This window comes from Volvox carteri, assembly GCF_000143455.1.
Source record: "Volvox carteri f. nagariensis unplaced genomic scaffold VOLCAscaffold_63, whole genome shotgun sequence".
NCBI lineage: Eukaryota > Viridiplantae > Chlorophyta > Chlorophyceae > Chlamydomonadales > Volvocaceae > Volvox > Volvox carteri.
This window is the reverse complement of record NW_003307606.1, coordinates 283,409-308,150: the sequence shown is the minus strand read 5'-3', so window position 1 is coordinate 308,150 and position 24,742 is coordinate 283,409. Positions and strand designations below refer to the sequence as shown.

The window sequence follows — 24,742 nt, the reverse complement described above, 5'->3', positions numbered from 1 at the left end:
TCATCTCTCCCTCCTCTTACCCCATACCTTTATCCCTATTCCCTACTTCTCTTCCTATCCCCTATCCCTCCTCTTACCCCATACCCCTCCTCCCCCCCACTTACAGTGTCCCCAATGTGATCATGTACGCTGTCAGGCGGGCCGAGCCGCAGTTCAGCAGCCCGATGAGGGTGAGGCAGCCCAGCAGCAGCAGGAACTGCTGTACGGGTGCAAGGTCTATACCTGCGGGGTATTGAATGTGTGTATGTAGGTATGTGCGCGTATGCAGGTATGTACGTGTGTTTAGAAAAAAGGGGTTGGGGGGGTCGAAAAGAGGGGGAGTGTAGCGATGTAATGTCGGCAGGGACGGTACTCACTGGCTCAAGTCAACAAAAGAGGCCCCCTTCCCCCCCCTGAAACCTTCACACCTCAAACTCAACTATGCCACCCAGCCCGCCCCACGCCATGCCGTACTGCTCTCACCGTACTGCACTCGTATGGCAGCTGCCACCAAATGTACGAACGTGTAAACGTTGGAAGCTGAGAAGGCGGCCTGGCCCATGGTGAGCACCCAGCCGGTCATCCAGCAGGCTAGGTTTCGGAGCCGCTTTGGAGCCAGCTTGTACGACCAGTAGTACAGCGCCCCCGAGGTGGGGTAGGCGGAGGCGAGCTCCTATCCGTGCGAGAAAGAGGGGGTGGGGGTGGGCGCGTCAGGCGGAAGAACAACCGGCAAGCCAACGAGAGCTGTGGGGTCTGGGTAAAGAGGGAACTTATTGAGTGGGGGTCCAGGGAGGGCGGGAGGGAGGGGGTTCCAAGGGGAGGGGGGACGGGGGGAGAAAGGAGGGAGGGGGGGAGGGAGAGAGATTATACGATGACGAAAAGGGGGGAAGGCGTGGGGAGTCAACGGATGGTGCCGACACATACACATACACACATACACATACACACACATACGCCGATAAAGCACCGATCTTCAGTCAGCAGTCCAAAAGCGGTGAGGTCACGTGGCGGTTAGGAGGGCAAGGAAAACACAGACGGACCCGGATATGTGCCGTACGGTACGGCATACTCACCGCCATGCTAAGCCCCACAGAGGTGGTGAAGAACGTGACCACCAGCCAGCCCCACCTGCGACCAGTGCACGTCCGCATGACCTCACTACCCATACCATTAGAAATACATCATTGGAGTGGAAGAACAGACAGACAGACAGACAGACAGACAAACAGACAGACAAACAGACAAAGCAGGCAGAGTAGTCAGATGGACAGGGACCATAACGCCTCTCCTGACACTTACGTCATAACGACCGGGCCGCCGTACGTCAATCCAATGCCGTACGTCCCTGCACACATATGCGCGTAATAGTAAAGCGCCACAAAAGACAACAAGGTCGCCAAGAGAGATTCTCTTTACAGTTCTTCAAGTGCTGAGCTATTCGGTTGACTTAGGACTGGGCGGATGGGTGGATGCGTACGGCAGCGTCGAGGCCACCCGGGGCCAACCCCTTCCCCCCCAAAAAACACACAGGCACACACAACCTAACGGCAGGATGGGGCGGGACTGCTACTGGGTCTGGCCGTTAGATGACCCTCTAGACGCCCCATCCAAGGACATGTCGCAGCCAAAGCGATTGCCGCCTTAGCTCCCCGCCTGGGCCCACGGCGGGCTCAGCTCAGCTCAGCTCAGCTCAGCTCACCACCCGCGGGCGCTGTCGCGAGAGGTAGGTGTCCGGTCCGGTCTAGGGGCCCTAGGGGAGAAACGGCGGGTGGTGGTTGACAACACCACACCTTCCCACACTTGCTGTCTCGGGCAGCGGCATCAGAGCCCGGCGGTAGCAACCGTAGCAGCAGCAGCGGCACCACCACCACCACCACCACCACCAGGCTGTGCGGCCCTAAGCCTCCCGGAGGCCCCCCCCCCCCGGACCCTGTGTAGGGACCTATAGGCCTATAACGCCGGGTGAGACCCACCCACTGCGTGACGCCACCCACAACCTCTGAACAACCCGGCCCCTGGCCCCGGCTTTGCCTAGTTTCCCCCCCTCCTTTTACGTCTGGTACACACTTGCCCTGGCAGCAGCTTCAATCGTGTGTGGTTCGTCTTTCCCCCCCCTCCCGCACCACCACCCGGAGCCACATCGTGGTTCGTCTTTCCCTCCCCGCCCCACCTTGCGGGTCCAAGGACACGTTCTTAGATGTGCCCACTAGCGCCTGCTTCAAGGCTGGCACACACACACACACACACACACACACACACACACACACACACACCACACCGCCGCCGCCACCCCTCAAAACGTGAAACGACCTGTTCCCCCTCCCCCCGAACTAAAATCCTGTTGAGGGGGCCCCCGGGGGAAAGGGTATTGCCGCCGTACAGCGTCGGAAAGATTGCTGCCATTATCTCAATCCTGTAGGAGGCGGGGGTAGGTTTCAGATCTGTTCAGATCACAGCCTCCTCTCTCCCTCCGCGCTCCTCCCCTTCGCCCAGCGTTTTTGACCCCTCAACTTTTCACCCGCCGCCCATCACCCTGCGCACCAACCCACCCCCTAGGGCAGTCAGGCTGCTGAGCGCCGTAAAGCTGCTGCCGAAGCAGTTGAACAACGTAAACCTGCGAGTGGTGCGGGGGACCGGGGTGTGCCGGGTTGGGCGGGTGGGGAGCGACGGGGAAGGAGGGCGGGAGGAAGGGTTATTTGGGAATTTCGTACATGCGCACGGCACATGGACAAGCTCTCCCCCACCCTCCGCCACTGCGACTCACTCGCGACCGAGCTCCTGTCGGTATCCCAGCATCAAGAGTTTCACCTCATCGGTGTTAGCGCGCCGCCGACCCGGAATGCGAGTCGCGCCACGGGAAGCAGATCTTTGCCAACGAAATGCGGATGCGGGCGGTTCATCTTTGCCCTGTGCGCTTGTAGGTGGCGGGAAGGAAGGAAATGGGGCGGGTAAGGTGAGGCGCGGCTTGGCGGTCCGGGACGCTCGTTGGGCTTGGGGAGGCATGTGGATCGGCCATGGGCCCCGAGCAAGCTCGTCATAGGCTACGCGGGATCTAAACAGGTTAGGGATTGCGGTGGGCGAATATATATACGAGGCGGAGGTAGATAGAGGCACTCTTTTGTGAGGGAAGGAAGCGCTCTGGGATGGCATTATCAACATGTCAAGTGAGACCGTTGTGACCAGACGCCGGCACAAATTCCACAGTTTCAGGCACATATAACGGGCATTCGTTACTTATTTAAACCCGCGTCCAAAGTCGAAAACACAGCCTGAAAAACCGTTGGTGCTGTGCAAACGCAGTGTTTAAAGTCCTCAACGGAATGGAAATATCGTGTTCAAGCTTACCGCCAGCCCGGGAGACCTCATTTGTATTCAAGGGGTCCTGCCGCGGTAGCAAAGACCCACGAATTGGCGTTCAGCTCGAAGACTCCATATCAATCTTCGCAACCCCTTTCAACTGCGCATTCACGTGTTTAACTAATGTCTTGAACCGCTTCACTGTAGCATACCTGTGTGCTTTACAAATGTTATAAAAGTTTGCCTCAATTACAAGTAGAGTCCTAACGTCGCATGTAAGCAGGCAAGTTGCGGAATGTCGCTTATCCAACAACCCCATCGCATAATCATGCACGCTGTGCAAGCCATACGGCAGGACTTGACCAAGCGATATGCCAAACAACTGACACCACGTTTGAACAAGGTGGTGAAAATTGCAGACCGTACGGCGTTTTCACAGTCCTACCCTTTAGTGCATAACTCCTGTTTCAAAGTATATGACTAACCACCACGAAGTCAAACCGCAATATAAATGCGAAGTCTGCATTATGGGATACGCACATAGTGCCCCAACAGATGGCCAGAGGCACCTTTATGGTTCCATTGCAGTACCATTCCAGAAGTCGTCACAGCATGCCAAATAGCCTCTAAGGAAACATCTGGACCTCCAATGAATAAATGTGCATCCGTCCGGGAATCCCATCCTCACGCAATAAACTGCATTTTTGCATAAGAATTTCACACGACTCTGCTGTAAAACCTTCAATCTGTCGTGGAAAAACAACCCTACAATACAAAACCTGTGTTTCCGGCCTTATTTGGGTTTGGCCCTCCGAAGCACTGCAGCACCTTGCGGCTCAATGCGCACTTTGCAGAATGTGTACCCACCCATAGGCACGCGCACAACCTTCAACCACTCCAAAACCTGCGGGTCATCCGACTCATTCGCTCAATTCCTTCAGACCTACAGCTCCCCTTCTACAGCCTAGACGCAACCCAACCGCCCTGCATAACGAGGAACACACCGAAAACCTATTCCCGCAGTCCTAACACCCGCGGCCCCTTAAACCGCACGCTACGCCTGCAATTCCTTAACTTTCACACTCCATCTGTTCCGGCCCGTCCACCATTCCCCCTAGACCCCTCATTCTTTCTCAGACGGTTAGTAGCCGCGCCCCGCTTGTCATGTCATGCTCTCTCTAGCGCTCATTCGCCATGCTGCTGCTATAGCTACTGCTGCTGCTGCTGCCGTTGCGACGCTGGCGGCGGAGGCACAGGCTCCGTCAGAAGCTTTACGCTGTCAAACACGGTCATCAAGTTCACGTCGTTCAGCAAATACACCGGACACACCCGCCCCAGCAATCCTTGGCCCCCTCCTGGGGCCCCGCCTGCTGCCGGCCCTGATGCCGCCGCATTGAGATCCTGCCCTGATAACTCCACCCTAAGCCGGTCCGTAGACCTCTCCATGATAGCCCGCATGGACAGACATACAGCCAAATCCAGGCTGCCTCGCGACAAATACTCGTGTATCTGGTTGAAGGCCTTGTTCCAGAACCGTATCGAGTATGAATCGGCTGCGTGGAATTTGAGAACCAGCGCAATCACGACGGCTTGGAGCACCCTGTGCAAGACAGGCGTCCATGCATCCGTTCGTTTGTTTGTTTGTTGGTTGGTTAGTTAGTTGAAAGGCTCCGTACGTTCATTGTACAGGATAACTTAGGGTATGTTAAGCATGGGATGGTAAAGTCGTCTGAGAAGTGGAGAAGGGAGTTCGGCACACATGGTTACGCACCCTATATACCAAATCTCCCACCGATTCCCCGCCATATCCCCACCCGGCCGCATCCATCCGACCCCCTATGGCCCCCCAGTCCTACGAGAGCCACCCTCACCCTCCTCAGCCCACACCTGACGGCCAGCCGTGGCGATACCGTCGACTGGAACCACAGCCCCTCCACCTCTGCCCGAAGCCGAGTGATATCGTTGCTCTGGACCGTCAACATGCAACACGGCCGCTGCGCCGCACAGTCCGCATCACTATCCGGCCGCCAGCCCAAATCCAAAGAGGCCGTGAACAAGTCGCCGTAGCAGCCAAGAAGACGACCGGCGATATCAGCGCTGGCGGAGCTGGCGGAACTGGCGGAACTGGCGGCGGCGCCCCAACCGCCTGCGGCTGCCGCCGCCGTCAGCGGCAGCATTCCTCCCTGCATGGCTAGCAGCTCGGCGACGCGCTCCTCATCCAGTTTGAGATTTAAGGCCAGCCTGTGGGTGCGGGTTGGGGGCCCGGGAAGGGGTGGTCGGCAGCGCGAGGACAGGGGAAGGCTGCCGGTAGAGGTGGCGAGGAAAGCGTTGTGAAGCGCTGTGGTGCGGACGTTTGTGGCCGGTGACGGCGGCCCTACATGGCCTCGGATGGCCGATATACATACATACATACATGCGCGCGTTCACAGACGCCGCCGAGATGTTGGACACTGTCCGCGCAGCAGCCCCCCAGTCACACCCACTTTTTGACACAAAGCTGTCCGACGACGGGGTTCTGCAGCAGCGGCGCCGCACCCGAAGCCAACGCGCTGCCCTCCGGCATGCCCTCCGCTAGCGCCGCAGCCCACTCATGTCCAATCTCGAACAACGCCGACCCAGATGGTGTCAATGCCACTGGCGACGCAGGCCGCTGCTGCTGTTGTTGTTGTTGTTGTTGTTGTTGTTGCGGTTTTTGACGATGGTGGTGGTGGTGGTGCTGCCAAAGGCTGGCTGACGGTGGCTGGCCGCCGCCACCCAGCACGCCCTGGACAGCAGCAGCTCTCGTAAACACCGCCTGAGCGGTGCTCTCACGGGAGGGAGGCTCCGTCAGCGGCGGCGGCAGCAGAACGCCGCCGCCGTTGCCACCGGCGACCTCCTGCGACAGCTGGTGCTGGTGCGTCACAAAGACTGTGTTCAAACCGCCGCCGCCGCCGCCACCGCCGCTGCTGCTGACGAACGCAGCCGCCGCGACCGCGGCAGCTGCAGCGGTGCTGCTGACAGCGACAGGGCTGCTACTGCTGGTACCGCCATCCCCACCGCAAGTAGGTGTGGTCGCGGCGGCACCAGCTGCCGCTGCGGCCGCCGCCGCCGCCGCCGCCGCCGTGGCGGTGGCGCTAGCAGCTGTTGCAGCTGCGGCGGCACTGTTGTGTGTAGTCGACAGGGAGTACATGACCTCCGTGAGCAGGCTGGTAATGGACTTGGTGGCTTCCTCGCGGTCGGGCAGTTTCACATCCAGAAGGAAAGAGCCATCCGGGTCCATGGCTAAGTCCAGCGGCACCTAGGAGAAGACGTGAGAGACAGCGAGAGAGATAGGCGTGAGCAGCGGCCCATCAAAACCATACGTGATAAATACCGTATACCTCGAGTATACCTCAAGGTGCATGCAGGATGGTTTCCAAAAAGCAAAAGGCTGCACCAAGGTGTTGCTGTATACAGGAAAAGGTAGAAAGAGAGAGGAGATTAGCAAATAGGACACGCCCAGCCCGACCCCGAGGCGAGGAGTGTGAGGGAGGATGGTGTTGTGCAAAAGCGTTGGGAAAGGTGTCAATCAGTCGCGAATGTCCAGGCTGCTGCAAAAGTAAGGGTGGGGTTTGAGGCGAGGGGAAAGGAGGGACGGAGAAGCGAGCAAGGAAGGAGGGCAAGGAATACACGACCCCATGGAATACAGCAACACCTTCCCCAGCAAGAGCAAAACTCGGCCGCGTATGCACCTTGAGCTTCAGCGGCCCGTCGTACGACACGCTCTCTGCACCAAACTGAAACACCCGCCGGTCCGCCGATGCGAGCAGAGTTGCACCAGCACAGCGGAAGCGCTGTTTAAACGTCCTCAACATCTTGGCCAGGGAAGCATGCCACAAGTCGAGCAGCTCCAGCTGCACTTCCAGCGGCTCCCGATGGGGACCCCCCGCCGCCGAGTCGCCGCCGCTGCCGCTGCCACCGCCACCACCACCGCCGCTGCCACCGCCCCCACCGCCGCCTCCACGGCCGGCCCTGCACAGGAAAACGCAATCCCCCGCCAGTCGTGTAGGCGCGTGTGTGTGGAGGAGGGGGGAAAACTATGCAAGCCTTTCCCATCCGTCACCCACTCATCTCCTTCCACGACCCACCCCTTCTCCCCTTCCCCGCCCCCCACACAGCTCTCCCCAGCATCGCCGTCTGTCCCCGTCCTTTGCTTGCAGCCTCACCCCTTGGCTTCAAACTCCCTAGCCAGGCGCTCAAAGTAGTCCCGCAGAGTGGTCAGCGCCGCATCGCAGTCCACGCACAGCGACAGACGCTCGATGGTGAAGGCGATGCGCAGCGGTTTGCGAACAAGGCGGGCCACGGGACCCTCCATGAAACTGGCCAGAGGAAAACGGTCCTCTGCGCAGAAGGAATAGAGAAAGAGAAGCAGCAACGGGGCCGACATAGGGGGGAGGAGGAGGAGGAGGAGGATGCTGGGGACGCTACAGTTACTAGTGCTGCTGCTGGGGAGGCCGCTGGGGTTGCTGCTGGTGTTGTCAACCTTCCACTCCCCCCCATCCTCCTCCCAGCCCCCTCACCTGGCCTAACTCCGTGGTATTCAAAGGCGGCCTGCGGAGGGAGGAGAGGAATGGAGGGGCGGTGGAGGTGAACGGAGGGGCACTGGTTCTAATGTGTGGAAGTAGTGCTGGTGGTGATGGTGATGGTGGTGGTGATGGTGGTGATGATGGGGCCGTGGCGGCGGTGTCGGTCGTGCTGATTTGTTGTAGTTGTGGTTGTTGCTGATGACGATGGGGTGAAGTGGTTGACGTGCGGGGGACAAAGAGGGCCACTGCATTCGGGAGGGTGTGTGGCGGGCGGGAGGGCGTGCGCAACTGTGTCCCTAACGTGCAGGGCTGCAGATGTGTATACACGTGCGCCGAGGACACTCTCCACGCACGGCACCCACGTCCCCAGAGACACGCATACACACCTAAACACAGACAGACAGACAGACAGACAACCCACCTGCTCACCCGGGGTAAACGTGCATTCCAGAACCAAAATTCCCAATCCCCAAGGCACCTAAACCACAACACCGACACCAGCACCGACACTACCTGCAGTGCCCGATTAAGCAACCCCATGAGCGGTGTCCACAGCTGGCTCCGGCTGTAGGTGGTGTAGAACCTGCGGTCGGATAGGGGATGTACGGATGGCATACATGGCGTACTTCGCAGTTCGGCCTGATGCAGCAACGGCCGGCCCACGGCCCACGGGAACAAAGCAACAATATCTGTTCGGTCGTCAAAGCCCGTTACAGTTTCCTAGTTGCCATTCACACCAACATACATACATACATACAGACAGACAGACAGACAGACGCACCCAAGTGTGCCGCAACGACGAAGAGGAGCGTCCACCACCACAGACGAGCTGTGTGCATGAGCATCACCTTGCATAACCTCAACACCTCAGCCTGGCTTTGCGTCTCCCAGTAGTTGAGGTTGTTTCCTCAAAGGAAAAAAATATATTTATTTATTTATTCCTTCTCGCGGCTGCGTTCCTTCAAATATATAAGCGCGTGCGCGCGCGCACACACACACACACACACACACACAAAGACATACACACAAAGACATACACACACGCACACGCACGCACACACACGCACAGGCGCTCACCTGCACAGGCCGCTGATGCTGGGCGTGAAGCCCGCGCTATCCGGCATCAGCGTGGGTCGCCCACAGCCCCCAAACAGCTCCGAAACCGCGGCCGCCTGCGCCTCGCTCAGGCCCAACATGGCACGTGCTCGGCTGGCTGCCGCCTGCACTGCCGCCCATTGGGCTCGTCGGGCTGGGTCGCTAGGGGGCTGGCGGGGGGGGCAGCAGGGCGGAACAAAAGGCAACGACAGCAGCATCAGCAGCAGTATAACAGCAGTATGGCAGCAGCATAAACACCGTCATCATCATCATCATCAGCAGCAGCGCAGCATTGTGAAAGACAAGCAACACAAGCGGCAACGCAGTGGACAGCATTAAAGGGGCGGCCGCATTCGAGGCATGGCGGGTCTCACTGCCATACTGACATACCGTAATGGGGCCCCCAATCCGCCCAAAACACAACCCCGGGCCCCCAGAACTGTTTCACACATCCTCACCAGCTCCTGCACGCGGCTCGGTTCATTGAAATATACACAACCACGCACACAATGCGCGACGCACACACGCGCGCGCACATAAACACACACACACACACACACGCACACACGCGCGCGCACACATACACACACACGCGCGCGCACATGAGTGCCATTTCACACGCGCACACACACACACACACGTGTCACCCCCGGGTGATCCTCCCAAGCCCCCCCCCACCTTGGCTGGCGGTGCGATGCTCGTGACGGTGGTGGACAGCGAGGGCCCTGCCACCTTGAACTCCCCGCTCAGCGCCTGGGTCTCCCCACTGGCGGCCGTGTAGGCGCCCAACTCGGCGGGAAGCAAACCGGACAACAGACCCGTCAGTAAACCCGGCATGTAGGCGTTGAGCAGGCCCCTGGGGATGTGGAGGGGTGGGAGGAAGGGTGGGGGCGTGCGTGTCTGTGTGTGTGTGTGTACGGCACCGAATCCAGGCAGGATGGGGGCGCCGTAGTGGTACTAGTACTGGGCAGCACATTATACCCCTCTTAGCAAAAGAAGACCATCGTAATTACCTACATTGGCAAAAAACCTGCCCGCCCACACTGCTCCTCCAACTCGCACCGCTGTGTGCTGTCCGGCAATTCGGCCCATGCATGCTCACCCCTGTGGCACCCCCAGGGATTACGCTAATTACGCGCCCTCACTTTCTCCCTCTCCCTCATGATTGTCTTACTCCTCACAAAAAGCTACACAACCCCCCCGCCATACCACGACAAAACATGCAGCGTCAGTCGATGTGCACTTTGGCTCGGCTTCTTCTTTGCTCCCAGGCATCGAAGTGTGGTAGCCCGCTGTAACATAAACAACAACGACAACAACGACAACAACAACAACAACAACAACACGGACATCAGGCTATTGGCAGCCCTCACTTGAGTAGAGTTCTCGGCAGGGGCAGCGTGTTTCCCCGCATGCGGTGATCCAGCTGCAGGATGTTGAAGGACACGGGTTCCGGAGCCAGCCACGCGCCGCCCCCCCCCGCGGTGCCCCCCACCGCATGGAACTCGAACACCGCCGTCACCGCCACCTCCACCTCCAACATGATTTCCCGGATACTGGTATCGGGAACCTGCCCACCACAAGGGGGGTTGTGAACGGGGGAGGGTGGGGGGTGTTGGATGGTGCGGATGCCGGATGTGGCGGCGTGTGTTATGTTGAAATAAATCGGAAGGCGTACGATATACATACATTTAGGCATTACATGTATGTATGTACGCGTGCACGTGTATTTTTGAACTTAGCTATGTGACGGAAGGGTACGTGTCTGTGTGTGTGTGCGTGTTTGGGGCCAGGCAGCAGGCCGGGGCAACAGCAACAGCACTCCTCTAGTTTTCACAAAGAAACAGCCGTTCCATCAACGTTGACCCGGGTGGAATGTTGCCCCGCGGATTGCAACTTTGCCGTGTGTAGCTCTGTCTGCCCTGGAGCATGGACAATGACATACGGATGTACAGCCGCACATCCGCAGCTCTTCCTCTTCCTCCCCGCGGCTTAGGTCATTACGATTACGATACACACACACACACTTACAGACGCACATACATACAATGTCTGTCGCAGTTTAAGCACGGTCGATTGCAATAATTCCCTTGTCAGCAGCTACGCATGCAGGCTTAGGATTACGGTATTGAATCGTAATCGAGAGCACACGCAATTCCATGGCATACACAAACCTGCACACGCACGCGCACCTTTGTCCCCTTCTCCCCTAGCAGCTCCACTCGCTCGCCCAGCAGCTGCACATACACGCCCTTGCGCGAGGGCCGGCACTCGAAGTCCTCCACAAAACCACCCAGCAGGTCCGAGTCACCTTCGCCGCCGTCACCACCCGCCGCTGCCGCTGCCGCAGCCGCAGCCGCAGCCGCTGCGAGTGTTTCAAGGCCCACACACAAGCAACAATACGTCCTAAACAAAATGAAAGGCCAATAAACCACCGTACGCCGTACAATGACGGTGAGGCAACGGTGCGGGGATGCTCATTTGTGCTGTTAGATAGTGGCCGTATCCGTACACGCCTCCGTACATGGCGTCAGTCGTACGCAAATCGGTCAGCCCAAGGGATCACGCTCTCACCGCTCTCTGCGCCATTCCCAACGCCGCCTCCGTTGCCTCCGCTGTTGCCAGCACAACTCTTGGTGGGAAGCAGCAGCTGCGACGGCTGCGGCAGGCCGCCGACGGCGCCGTCATCGCCAGTGGGGCCAGTGGCTGCGGCGCCCCTTGCAAAGTAGTCCGCGTTTGGGTCCGGCAGTAAAAGCACGGAACCGCCAAATATGGTCCCTCCGTCTGATTGCTGCTGCTGCTGTTGCTGATGAAAGCTAGGCGAGGCTGCCACTGAGCTGCAATGCCGGAGGAGGGGGGGATGAAACCTAGGGCTCGGGGACTAAATAATAAGTTGGACGCCATAAAGGAAGCGGAGAGCCCCACCCCACCCCACCCCAACAACCAACACCAATCACTCCTTAACCTAATCGCAGACGACACACACACGGCGCGAACGAACCACCGTACCTCACGGCGCCCTCAGCCTCCCAGCCGACCTCCGCGCTGCCGCCAGCGCTACCGGGGCGACCCGCGGGTCGTATCTTGGTCTTGATGTCCCGCAGCGCCTCCGGCGCCTTGGTCGCGATGGCCTTGCTGATGCGGCTCAACTTGCCACGTCCCTCCGACAGCCCGTCCTGCATTAGAGTGACAGCGTCATCATTCGGACAACTGGCTGGTGGTGATAGTGGTGGTGGTAGTGGTGGTGGTGGGTGATAGTGGTGGTGGGTGACGGTGGTGGTGGGTGACAGTGGTGCGTGGCATGGGGGGGTCTGCGGGGGTCTGCTTGCTGATTTCCTAAAGAGTCGTCGGATGGCCCGATTCCTTTAGTAAAGACAGCAAAGAAGCAGACGCTCTCGGCATGTGGATCGGTGCGCGGGGTGTGGCTGCGACGCCTGCAGTCCAACGCGAAATATGCCTCCCACATAACCCCACCACGGGGCACAAGCGCTAGAGGCACAAGCGCTAGAGGCACAAGCGCTAGAGGCACAAGCGCTAGAGGCACAAGCGCTAGAGGCACAAGCGCTAGAGGCACAAGCGCTAGAGGCACAAGCGCTAGAGGCACAAGCGCTAGAGGCACAAGCGCTAGAGGCACAAGCGCTAGAGGCACAAGCGCTAGAGGCACAAGCGCTAGAGGCACAAGCGCTAGAGGCACAAGCGCTAGAGGCACAAGCGCTAGAGGCACAAGCGCTAGAGGCACAAGCGCTAGAGGCACAAGCGCTAGAGGCACAAGCGCTAGAGGCACAAGCGCTAGAGGCACAAGCGCTAGAGGCACAAGCGCTAGAGGCACAAGCGCTAGAGGCACAAGCGCTAGAGGCACAAGCGCTAGAGGCACAAGCGCTAGAGGCACAAGCGCTAGAGGCACAAGCACTGGAGGTTACTGCGGACATTGAGGGACCTGGGTCGGGGCCCGAGGGGAAAACTCGCGGGTTAAGAACGCACAGCCACACCTGTAGCTTTTCCATCATCTGGGTACGCAGTCGCCCACCACTACCAGCGCCGCCGCCTCCAGGGACGTCCATGTCGTGGTACGACGCCTGTACAGCAGAGCCACCGCCACCGCCGCCGAGCCCTGGCTCGGGCCCGAACCCCGGCCCCAGTCCCCCAGCCCCAGTTCCTGCGAGGCTTTCTGGACGGTCACGATCCCCTACCAGACCGCCCACCATGCTCTTGAGCTTCTCCTTCTTGTTCTTTAGCCCCGACAGGAAGTTCGCTACACCCTCACCCTTGGAGCGCGGCGGCGGCAGCGGAGGCGGGGGAGGCGCAGGCGTGTAAACGTCGCCGGATAGCGCTCCCGCCGCCATCATAGGCCGCGATGCGGGCTGCAGCGGCCGTTGTCCTGGCGGCTGCTGCTGCTGCTGCATGACATGTTGTTGCTGTTGTTGAAAGTGCTGCTGCTGTCGCAAGTATTGCTGCTGTAGGTGGGGCGGTAGGCCTGGCGGCAGCGCCTGTGACCGCTGCTGCTGCTGCGGGGAAGGCAATGGCGGCTGTTGTTGCTGCGGCGGCGACGGCGGCTGTAGCGGCTGTTGCGGTGCTGCCGGCGGCGCCAGCGCTGAAGCCCGGGGGCTGAAACCTCCACCTACGGGCCCCCCCGTGCTGGTGGCGGTACTGGCCGCGACGGCTGCGGTGGCGGCAGTGGGGGTCGTCGCCGGCGATGGCGTCGTCCCCGGCGTTGAAGGCCCTGACCGTCCGGATGGTGTGGAAACTTGTGTATTTGGCTGCTGCTGCTGCTGCTGTAGTTGATGCTGTGGCGGTAGCTGCGGCTGCGGCGCTTGCCTGCCGCCGAATTGGGCTGCCAACGCGGAAGGGTCCTGCGGGGCCAACCAGTCAACCGCCCACACGGCTTTGCTCAGGGGTACACGCATGGAGCGCGGAGGGGGGGCCTAGGAGCCTCGGCTTGACTTGGCAGGCACAAGGCTAGGGGTAGTGCAGCCCCCCGAGCCACCTTGACGGCCTTCCAGTCGTGCATATTCCAACTCGTCATTTTATTATTATTATTATTATTATTATTATTATTATTATTTTCCCGGTCACATAGAAAAGCCCTAGACTCACCAGTCCGCCGCTGCCGCTGGCGTCACCTTCCGCCACTGCGCCCGCCTCCGCCGCCACTGCGCCCGTCGCCTCCGCCTGCACACTCTGGGCGGACACAGTGCTGTTTGCGTGGCTTTGCCGGCTGCTGGCAGCGGCGGTGCCAGGTCGTACGGAAGAGTCGGCGGAACCTGGCGGCAGCGGCGCTGCTGCTGCTGCCGCCGCCGCCTGCTGCAAGCCGCCTCGACGGGCCCTGCTCAAAAAAAACACGGCAGACGGCGATGACGGACGGGGTACGACACGAAACACAGACAAATTGTCGAAAAGGAAATACCATAGACGGATCCTCCAAGATCCGTAGGAGTAAATGGACGGAAGGGGGGCAACGCGAGGCGGGGAGGGGGCCCGAGGAAAAGGGGCAGTCCAAGGCGCTCATTGAGATTGGAAATGTAAAGCGCATATTGAAGGTATGTGAGCAGAAGGCCAAGGCGGTAAAGGTAACCGCGATCGGCCGGGAGGCATATCGAGTACAGGCCTCGACTTTAATTTAAAACGTACGCGTACCGCACACAAGACGGCGGCGGCGGTGTCGCCCGCCAATGATAATTGCACCGTGCATCGTGCGGCATGGTTTCGTGCGGGGTAAGGCACTTACTCGCTCCATTCCGCAAGTGCCGTGGATGCCGACACGCCGCCCAGCGCCACCGTCAGGCGCGCGACACGGTTCCCCTGAGCCGCCGCTGCCGCCGCCGCTGCCGCCGAGGTAGCGCCGCCGCCGCCGCCGCCGCCGCTGGTGGCTGCGGTGACGCCGGCCCGGTGCTTGATCGGCTCGCAAGTGAACTCGAAGCGGCCGCTAACCTCGCTAACGTGCAGGTCCCGTGCGGCCACGTAGATGCCGCCGCTACCACTGCTGAACCTGAACAAGGAAAAGCCATATTGAAGTTTGGTGGCAAGGAAGGAAACTAAAGAAAATTTCGGAAACTCTAATCAGGATTTGAGTCGCAGATTTTTTCCATGGCTTTGCAGGTAGTCGCTGAAAAAGCATTATCCTCCTTTCCCTTGAAGTAAATAAAGGGACGAAAAGGCAGCTGCAGGGCGTCTGCGTCCTCTTCCCTCGCCGCCCTCCCTCGTCCCTCCTCCCTCCGCCACACGCCGGGTTTTCTCTTCCCGCCCACACACCATTCCCGCCCACACACCCATTCCCGCCCACACACCATTCCCGCCCACACACCCATTCCCGCTCACACACCATTCCCGCCCACACACCCATTCCCGCCCACACACCCATTCCCGCCCACACACCATTCCCGCCCACACACCCATTCCCGCCCACACACCATTCCCGCCCACGCACCTATTCCCGCCCACACACCCATTCCCGAATACCTGTAACCCTTGACTTCCGGAAAATAGAGTTGCTGCTTGACCCGGTCCAGCCTCGTCGTGGTCTTCTCCAGCTGCTCCTCCAGCCGCGCTACCTCGGCCCACCCGCTCTCCTCCGCGCGGCGCCGCTCGGCCTCCACACGGCTGCTCGCGTCCAGACGGGCCAGATCGGAGCGCAGCGCCTGCATCTCCTCCGCCAGAATGCGACGAGTATCCTACGGGTTTGGTAGACAGACAGCAAGAGGGAAGCATTAGCAGCTGGGGAAGAAGGGGAAAAGGGTGGCATGAAGGGTTTTGGTTTTGGGCGGCGACGTCGGGGTCGGGGGTTATGGGGAAGCTAGGGAAGCCCAGCAGTTGCTGAAGTAAAGGTTCAACGAGCCGTGTCTGTGAGAGGGAGGGAGAGAGTGTCTATTAGAGGAAGGGCAGTAGAGAAATGTTATTTTAGTCGGGTAGGTGTCTCATCGACGGAAGCACGGAAGCACGTGGAGATTCCACAGGATGGTAGCTGGTCTCAGAATGGTGTTAGCAGGATGTCTGGCGAGTTCAGCGTTTAGTGAAGAAGGGGGAGGAAGGTATCGAGAATGGGAGGAAGGATGTTGCCATGCCCATGCCCTGGCATGAACTTACAAGATGATGCGGCCTTAACGGGCTCAGAAATGGTCCAAGAGGGGGAAAGGGTTCGGTTGTTTGGCACGCTTGAGTTAGGGAGGGAAAGCTGACTCCTATCGCAGGGGAATAACAAAGACATGTACACCTGCTTTATGTGGACTTGCCTGCAACACGACGCATTTAGTTGACAGATATTCACGTTCGTATGCTCGCTCGCAGGTGGCGAGTTCCTGATTGGCATTCCTTATTTCGATGTCGGTGGCCAACACCCGACTGTGCAATTCGTCGAGTTCACGCTGCAAGAGAGCGGGATCCTTGTTGCCATGATGAGAGTTTGAGGAATCTGACCGGGAATGTTTTTGGCCCGGCCTCGAGCCTTGTGTCGCACTGCCGGAAAGCGAAGAAGCCTGTTTTGCCGACAGCTCCGCTACGAGCCGCTTCTTGTCTCTCTTGATTATGTCACAAGTCTGCGATGCGTGCATCGTGTGGATTAGGCACAGGCCATGACGACGATGGCGCTCTGAAATATTCTTCTACCTGGTTTAGGGAAGCTATAAGAAGCTCAAGGCTTGGTCGCTCATCTTCCCAGCGCCTGACTTTAGCCTTCTCCTCATCCTTGATGAGGTTGAAGAGCTCTGTGCATGTTGCCCGGCATTGCGTCAGGGATTTTGCAAATCCCCTTTCCCTGTCCATCTTCCCACAGTCAATCATTTAATTATCCACATCTTTGGGAATAACATGATATGTCGAGGAACCGGGGGGCCGGGAATCGGGAGTCGGGGGAGAATAAGTTGGACGTTAGGGGTTGGTTCGGTCGTTTTCGTACGAAAGGTGGTTCCAACCGGACTGCCAATACCACTAACTTAATCATTGCGCCTGGAAAGGTTACGCGCATCTTTTTACATGTGGTAGTACATAAATCCTGGTCATACCAGCTCGCTAGATTTTCGATTCCTTGGGTTTATTGTATCAGTTCACCGCAACGCTGGGAGGAAAAACAGCCGGACGTTATGCAGACGTTCAATAGCAACTCACATTTAATGAGACATGCAAAATGCCTTTGGAGACCATCCTCTATTGCTCGTCCATGCCGCTTGCAAATCAAGGCCTCATTTACGCTCACGGATAGCAAGGGAAAATCGGCAACATACACCAAGGTCTGTGATACTTTCTATTTCGCAAACTATGACGCACATTTTGAGCTGTAAACCCCTGTTGCCCATCTTCACATTCGTTGTCGTACACTCCTCGCCCTCACACATACACGGAATTCACCTTTGGCCAGCGCTCCTGCACCTCACATCTGCATTACTCCCCGTCTGCACTTCTAGCGACGAACTTTGAGTGCCGCCTGCAGGCCCAAGTTACAATCGGAAGCTCGTCGTCATGCGACATCAGGGTCACAGGGCCGCAAGGTACGCGGCCCCTTCCTCGCTGTCCACGTGAAACCCATGCCGCCCCTCCGGCGCGCAACCTCCCAGCAGTAATTTTCTCCACTAGCTACTCCTAACTCTGACAAGCTGGCTGTACCTGAAACCTCTACTGAGCCCTGCGTCCCCTATCGGGCTGTGCTGGCCTTCCTTCGGAATCTTTCCTTCCTCTTCTGGTTCTACCTCATGTATGCATCCCCATTTCAACATCTCCGCACACTTCTTCCGCATCACTCCCAACCGACATGAGCCGTTTCACTGCCTCTAACAACAACGCCACGTAATGACCTGCGTGCGCCGTTCGTATTCCCTCCCGTACGAGGCCTCTCCAGTGGCGGAGCAGCATGCAACGATAATTCAGAAAGGTAGGAGGCAGCGGAATTTACTGAGGAAGGAAGCCGATAGAGTCACCGGCGGACACTTCAAAGATTCGCTTTATTCCCCGGGTCCTCCTGTCCCGAGGGCCAGGGAAACCTGATGGGAATCTTCACGATGGAAGTCAAGTGGAAGTTATAAAGTCTCAGGAGGGCCGGAGGAAGGACGGGCGGGCGGGAGGGAGGCAGGAGGGAGGGAGGAGAATTGGAAAGGCTGCAAGGACGCAGACACAACGCATTGTGGGGATGTGGAGGAGAAGGGGGAGATAGATGCACCAAGCCCACGAATGCGTGTAACAGTCCAAAGGGGCTTGTGTCCTGGTTGCTCCTGGGCGGCTACGGAAAGGGGACCGGGGCTGGGGACCGGGGCTGGAGCAGGCCGGCAAGCGTGTAATTATGATTGTAGGGCTGCAGGACTTCCTCCAAGCCCGGTTACCAACCGGCTGGCGCCCTATTACCTCCCATGCACCTTTCCCTCCTCGTTCTCGTCCTCGTCCTCGTCTTTGTCCGGTCCAGCCTCCAGCTCCTCTCCGGCTTCGCTCGTCTTTCGCGCTTCCCTTCCCCCCTCTCTCCACCTCGCCCACTGCCATCCCATCTCCCCCTCCTGGCTCCTAGCCCCCACACCCGCACATTCCTGTACTGCAGACACACACGCACATGTAGACAGGCAAACAGACGGGCAAACAGACAGATGTTCATTTCTTCGGCCCTTCAGGCAAGCATCAGACGTTTTTGAAGTCGCTGGTTGGCGAGGACATGCTGGATGACTCTCGCACCTGGCAGGATGGGGAGCCGCTGCGTCCGCGGGTTAGCTACGTGCTGGCGTCAGGCTGCAAACTGGCCTTTGGTGGGTTTCTGTGGCTTAACTCGGGTTGTGGCTGCGGAGGCTGAACGAGGCGTATCGGGGTTCAAGCGCCGGGACGGGGCCCCTGCAGAGGCGTAGGTATCGAAACCTGGCGGAGATGGCGGAGAATGTATGTCCGGACATGGGGGATAAGAGGAGGAGGTGGAAGGTTGATGGAACCCGGAGGTCGGCTCGCCGGCGGAGAATAGGTGTGGTCGAGGAAGGTGTGATGGGGTTTTTGGAACGTGTGTGTTTGTGTGTGTGGGGGGGAAAGCGGGAAAGGGGCGGGGAAAGGCCCGTGGCGTGTGGGCGCAGCGGATCGGCCCTCATGCGGGTTGAGATGCCTCTGCGACCTCTGCCTGCTTAATCCCTGGACCTCTCCTCCTCCGTATCCTCCGTATCCTCCTGCTGCTGCTGTTGTTGTTTCTGCTGTTACTGCTATCCTTGAGGGTGTTGCTTGTTGCGCACCTCCCTCCTGGTGCTTTCCTGCGTACATCTGGATGAGCCTTTTCCCTCTCTACTTTTCCACATCTGTTCGTTATGCAAGTGGGCTGCGGTTCTGTGCAGAGATGGGTACTGCGTAGAGGTGTGTATGCGCCGTTTTTGCCCACGCCTCCGTGCTCCCTCGCCTTCTTCCTCTCCCACAGCTTCTCTTCCTTTCCTTCTCCGCCTCCCCTGAATCAGGCACTCCTGACCAGGTGTACACAATTGCATTCGAGGAGGGCACCGGGAGCAACCCGCTTGTGGAGATGATGATGAAGGTGAAGACGTGTCTTGGGAGCTGGCGTGTACGGTGGGGGTTTGACAAGGAGTTCCTGTGGGGGGAGAGCTAAACGCGAAGGATGCAACTCCCGGCTGATCCTGTAGGAGGGAGGCGCAGGAAGGCGAGAAGGCTGCGGTAGTGCAGGGTTGTAGAGAGGAAAACTTGAGGACAGGGCCTGGTCGGTACAGGGGCTGGAGGCCTCAGCCCACAGCGTCAGTGGGAATAGGTAGGTGGGTGGGGCGCTGTGAGACGCATGTTCAATTGCAGGAGGGTTAAAGTGGGGAAGTTCCTCTGCATACAGCGTTGTCTTTCCCTCTTTTGGTCCTTTCTTTGCGGATCCGTTCAGTTACCGCCGGTCGCTGCGAAAATATACACCTTGGCTTCCTAACATGTTAAAAATGCTTAATAAATCATGCTTGGAACTTGTGTGAATTTGCTGAATTTGCTGAATTTCCTGGCTTTTCCTGTGTGCTCCGCAGGGCATGTTGGCAAACAGCAGCGTCGAAGTAAAGAAGGCGCTGGGCAGCTGAGAGTCGATGTTTGTCGCATAATGTCACATCTGTTCTGTCCTTAGACTAACTGAGCTAACTGAGCATGACTAGCGTGCGATGGCTTTATGGGAAAGCTTGCTGGGTGTATGTGACGACTCGTAAGGGTGATGCAATTGGATTCATTTTCCTGATTATTTTCCTTTCTGTGGTCGTGGCAAGCACACAAGTAATCATCGTGAGGCGATCTTATGTAAGCAATAATTGTGAAGAGCTGCGCGGGTTGCCCAGGGCTGTGCGTTCGTACGTCCGGTGCTGTTTTTGTTTGTTTTAATTTGTTTCCACCCAGCGTTTAGCAGTTTGGTAATTTTGTAATTTGTTACAAGCCGTCCGCTGCCAACGAGACCGCACAGGAATCCCAGAGAGCCCCAGGCCGCAAGTTCCGGATGCCAGGGGCTGAACCGGCTGAACCGGGACCCAAGGGCCCAGGAGGACCCAGGGGCCAGTGTTACGGTGCCTAGGGTGTTCCCGCGCCTGGAACTTTACACAGAGCTTGACAAGGGATGTTTAAAGTGGTGTGATGCGCTTCAGTCGTCCGGATGGCGCCGTGGCGGTTCTGTTCGAAGCCCAGCCAGGGTCGGGTCGAAAATAACTGACAAGCCCCGAGGCACAGCTTTGCCATTATGAGGAAATTGCTGGTGCTAGCTGACCGCATTTTCTTGGTTCAGATGCCTCGAGATTGATGCCGCAGCGGTCAAAACTAGCTCTGTTTGTACGTCACAACGTACGACAAAATGCGCGAAACGTAATTGGCGTTACAGCTCAGGGTGGGTTCTCTTCAGCTTGCCATCTCGTTACTGACGAGCGGCAGAGCTGTGGCGACGAAAGCTGTGACGACAGACCCGGTGCTGATAACTTTCGTTAGGTGTTGCTTTTACAAGTTACAAATTAGAAGCCTCACGTGCTCGCCTTCGTAAGATACCACCACTGTCGCTTCTTTCGTGATTCGAGGCCGACTGTGCTCTCCTCCCGCGCATTTCTCGCGGCGCCGCCCCCAAACTCTTTTTGTTCTCCTTGCAAAGTAGTAAACACTCCTCATCATGCCGAGCGATCGTAAGAAGAAGGCCGCAGCCTCTAAGGGCAAGCCGAAGGCAGCGACTTCCAAGGCGAAGCCTGAGGATGAAGCGGGCGCGCAGCCAGATGAGGTTGACGAGGACGGCACGGATGGAACAGATGGAACCCCCATGATGTCAGCGAATGCGTCGGCTGTTAACCTGGAAGCTCTGGCCGCCGCTAGCAAAGGTGTGAAGGAGCTCAGCGTGCAGGATGCAGGCCGTTCATGCACGGGTGTGCTTGCTAGTCACCCGCAAAGCCGCGACGTACACGTTGCGAGCTTTACGCTCCTATACTACGGCCACGATTTGCTGGTTGATGCCGACCTGGAGCTCAACTTTGGGCGGTAAGCCGATCGGGTCGCTTCCCTCCCTAACCCGCCGGGGCGCCGTCGGGTTATTCGTCTACTCGCCTGCTTGCTGTAACCCGGAAAAGTCCCCTATCACAATATTTAGCCTCTGAAGGCATAGCTTCGCGTTAGGACGTCTCCACAGGATGGTGTCCGTATATACATCATGTCGTATATGAAGTGGGGTAAACTGTGTATAGACCGGCATAGCTCTGCATGTCCCATCACCATTTATCGTTCTGGCGCTGCCTGCCTGCTTGCGAGTGCGTATGGGGTTGCGTGTGTACCACGTTGGGCGGGGTGTTTTTACTCCGGTGGATCAAAAACGAACACCCACAGATCATCATAGCAGCAGCAGTAGTAGGTAGTTTGCCGCTGATGCCACGATGCATCCCGACATGCCCCGCATGCGTCCGCCCCCTCTCCTCTAACTTTGGACGTCGGGGCAATTGTTGTTTTCCCTTCTTGACTTTGCTGCCCCCTCCCGTGTATTTCCCGCCCCTGGCTGGATATCCAGACGTTACGGCCTTCTGGGGCCCAACGGCTGTGGGAAATCGACGCTACTGAAGGCGCTGGCGGCTCGCGACGTTCCCATTCCCAATCACATTGACATCTACCTTCTGGACCGGGAGATTGAGGCGAGCGACATGACGGCGCTGGAGGCGGTCATGGCGGTGGATGAGGAGAAGGTGCGCGTGGGGCCCGGCTGGCAGCCATCAGCCCTGGTGCTCTGTTCCGGCTTCACCCCCCCACCCCGGCGGTTGTGCGTCGCGCTGTGTGAGGGTGGCGGGTGCTGTGGACTGACTGGGGAGTTGAGTTCTCTGTTGCTCCACCGGTTTGAAGGGGTCGTGTTGTGGGGTACGTGGGTAGAGGCGGGCCGGACAGGGGTGGCGTCAAGTGTATGCGATGGATCGGGCCCCTGGGGGTGTGGAGTGTTCTCTCTAAAAAGTGGCGGTGGTAGTGGCGGTGGCGGCGGCGGCGGCGGCGCAGAGGGAATGGTTAAGGGGGGCGCCTCTAGGGATGTGGGTCATGCGGGGGGAAGCGGTGGGGGAGGTTTGGGGCGGGTGGCAGAGAGGTTTGCACACGGACGTGTGGGACCCACTCCTCTAGGGGTGGGAGTGGGCGTGGGAGCCATCGAAATGAGGAATAAGGAATGCCGGCGCCCCAAAGGGGCCCAGTCCAGGGAACAGGAGAGGATGGGGGAGATTTGAGTCCGTGGGGGGGTCCGAGGGGAACTTTGCGTTCCTCGCTGCGGGGTTGGGATTGGGCTTGGAGGGGGAGGGAAAGGGAAAGGGGGGCCCCACATGATATCAATTTCCGACCCACACACTCTCCACCTCACTCCATCACCTTGGGGGCCCTACCGAGCATGGAGGAGGAGGAGGGGGACCAGTTTCCCGTTGGTGCTGTTTTGAATGTCGGCAGTTGATCCGCGATCTTGCATCGTCGTGTGTTGTTGTCATCGTCATTATTATCATCATCATCATCACGGGGTTTCCCGTAGGGTTCACAACTGCCACCAACTGCCACCAACTACCACCAACTACCACCTCCGTGGGCTCGATTTCTTCTTTGGCTCTCATTCCCTTCCGACATCACCAACCTCGGTGCCCGATCACCACCTCCTCCGTCCTCCCTTAAATTCCAATAAAGGCAATTGGCCACACCCTTGGCACCGCTTTTTTGGTGATTTGCCATCTGCTGTCGCTCTCCCTCCCGTCCCTTTGCTCACACAGACTCGTATGGAGCAGGAGGCTGAGGCGCTGGCGCAGATGGACATGACGGAGGATGTGGAGCAGCGGCTTTCGGATCTGTACGAGAGGTGAGGCTTTGGTGAGGGGGGAGATATGGGGGGGGAGGGGGAAATGGTGGGGGTATGGAGAGGGGCATGCTGATAGCTCCAGGTCAGTGAGGAGGAGGGAGGGGAGGCAGTGAGGAGTCACCGGAGGGAGGGGTGGGGGTGGGGCTGCGGAGCCGGGGGTGGGGCCAGGGGCATTCTTGAGCCGCCCCAATGAGGAGCGGAGATCCGGAGATACTGGAGATGTCTGAATTTATTGGAGGGATAGGGTGTGGGCGCCACCAACGGGAAGGGGGGGGAGAGACAGAGAGTGTTTGTGCATGGGTAAGCTGCTGCCGGTGCCGCTGCGGCGCCGGGCAGCGCTGGCCGTGTGCGGCGAATGCCGCATGGCCATGAAGCAACGACGGCTATGGCCTGGGGGCCGGCGCTGGAAGAGAGCTGCTCACTCAGCACCGGCCCCTGGGTCGCTGCTGCGGGGTTTGCAGCTCACTGCCCGGGCCGGCCGCTGTGCTCAATCTCTCGGCATTCCGCTTGTGTGCGTCAGATAATGAAACATTCAAATTATCCACACACCAGATGCCCCACTCGCCGCCGCCGCCACTGCCGCCACTACATCTCGTCCCGCTAGGCTTGAGGCCCTGGACAGCGACCTGGTGGAGGTGCGGGCCGCCTCCATTCTGCACGGCCTAGGGTTTACCAAGGAGATGCAGTGCAAAAAGACACGCGAGTTTAGCGGAGGTGTGTGTGTGGGAGGGGGGGGCTAGGGGCGCTAGGGGCGGCGAGGCTCGCAGGGGGATGGGGTATAGGAGGAGAGGGGCGTTTGGTTCAGCAAGCGTGAGTGAGGGAGGGAGATGCAGTGAGGCGTGGAGGGCAGGGTAATTGTGGTTTGGGGTATGGTAGTAAGGGAGGGTGGCCAGGGCTGTGGGGGATTAGGGTGTTTACTCCGTGTGCCGAGAGAGAGACATGACCAACCGGGGCGTGTTGGTGAGGGGGTTTTACGAAGGGGGGGGAAATAGACGACGCCCTGTGAGTAAGGGGGGGGGAAGTGCTGCTGCTCATGAGGGGCGATTGCGGCATCGTCCCTCTTTGGTTGGTGAGCTTATTCCAACCGGTTTTTTTTATACCATGTATCATATTGTATGTAAATATGTACGTATATTGAAGGACAGGCACGGCAGATGGGAAGGCCCAAAAGGAGGAGAGGGGAAACTGGTTGTGTGAGATCTGTTTGTTGGTTGGATGCCCGGGAGTGAATTGAGGGGGTGCACACAGACAGGTTCAAGAGACAGACACACACACACACACACAGACACACGTGTTGCTTTTGGAGTGCATCATCATCATCATCAGCAGCAGCAGCAAGAGTAGCACTGCCAAAAGCACCCCCCGCTGTTCCGTGTTGCCATGACCCGGAGGTCCACCACCGGTCTCCGGGGGCAGCTCTTCCCTCGCTTCCTCCCCCCCTTTGTGTGGGTTCCTCATCCCGTCGCCATTCCCCCTCCGTCGTCAACCCCCTCCCCACATCACTCTCTTATAGTCTTGTGCCACGAGGACAGACGCGACCGCACCGCACCCGCCCGGCCCTGTCCCCTGCTTCAGGTTGGCA

The 24,742-nt window shown here is 58.6% G+C and overlaps 3 protein-coding genes across 3 annotated transcripts in view; 2 read left to right on the top strand and 1 right to left on the bottom strand.

The window, feature by feature from the left end:
- Nucleotides 1–16,688, bottom strand: part of VOLCADRAFT_97666 (uncharacterized protein) — a gene marked incomplete at both ends in the record, with an annotated part of 24,903 nt that extends 8,215 nt beyond the window's left edge. The window contains 27 exons of the mRNA XM_002956589.1: nt 105–222; nt 463–652; nt 1,053–1,107; nt 1,279–1,324; nt 1,679–1,729; nt 2,150–2,203; nt 2,529–2,593; nt 2,744–2,886; nt 4,606–4,876; nt 5,164–5,517; nt 5,760–6,553; nt 6,987–7,266; nt 7,461–7,635; nt 7,815–7,845; nt 8,250–8,403; nt 8,973–9,085; nt 9,594–9,771; nt 10,289–10,485; nt 11,108–11,152; nt 11,490–11,574; nt 11,925–12,091; nt 12,905–13,180; nt 13,538–13,765; nt 14,010–14,238; nt 14,641–14,901; nt 15,372–15,583; nt 16,515–16,688. Of these exons, the coding sequence (XP_002956635.1) occupies nt 105–222; nt 463–652; nt 1,053–1,107; nt 1,279–1,324; nt 1,679–1,729; nt 2,150–2,203; nt 2,529–2,593; nt 2,744–2,886; nt 4,606–4,876; nt 5,164–5,517; nt 5,760–6,553; nt 6,987–7,266; nt 7,461–7,635; nt 7,815–7,845; nt 8,250–8,403; nt 8,973–9,085; nt 9,594–9,771; nt 10,289–10,485; nt 11,108–11,152; nt 11,490–11,574; nt 11,925–12,091; nt 12,905–13,180; nt 13,538–13,765; nt 14,010–14,238; nt 14,641–14,901; nt 15,372–15,583; nt 16,515–16,688 (4,946 nt within the window). The remainder of the gene's footprint in view (nt 1–104; nt 223–462; nt 653–1,052; nt 1,108–1,278; nt 1,325–1,678; nt 1,730–2,149; nt 2,204–2,528; nt 2,594–2,743; nt 2,887–4,605; nt 4,877–5,163; nt 5,518–5,759; nt 6,554–6,986; nt 7,267–7,460; nt 7,636–7,814; nt 7,846–8,249; nt 8,404–8,972; nt 9,086–9,593; nt 9,772–10,288; nt 10,486–11,107; nt 11,153–11,489; nt 11,575–11,924; nt 12,092–12,904; nt 13,181–13,537; nt 13,766–14,009; nt 14,239–14,640; nt 14,902–15,371; nt 15,584–16,514) is intronic.
- Nucleotides 16,689–16,894: 206 nt separating this feature from the next.
- On the top strand, nt 16,895–20,267 carry VOLCADRAFT_121550 (uncharacterized protein). The gene is made up of 6 exons (XM_002956634.1): nt 16,895–17,134; nt 17,335–17,392; nt 17,740–17,772; nt 18,497–18,628; nt 19,310–19,386; nt 19,868–20,267. The coding sequence occupies exons 1-6, from the start codon at nt 16,988–16,990 to the stop codon at nt 19,916–19,918; spliced, it is 498 nt and encodes a 165-aa protein (XP_002956680.1). The 5' UTR covers nt 16,895–16,987; the 3' UTR covers nt 19,919–20,267.
- An 856-nt stretch (nt 20,268–21,123) lies between these two features.
- Nucleotides 21,124–24,742, top strand: part of VOLCADRAFT_67235 (uncharacterized protein) — a gene marked incomplete at both ends in the record, with an annotated part of 8,258 nt that continues 4,639 nt past the window's right edge. The window contains 4 exons of the mRNA XM_002956633.1: nt 21,124–21,335; nt 21,856–22,027; nt 23,075–23,151; nt 23,765–23,878. Coding sequence (XP_002956679.1) covers nt 21,124–21,335; nt 21,856–22,027; nt 23,075–23,151; nt 23,765–23,878 — 575 coding nt within the window. The remainder of the gene's footprint in view (nt 21,336–21,855; nt 22,028–23,074; nt 23,152–23,764; nt 23,879–24,742) is intronic.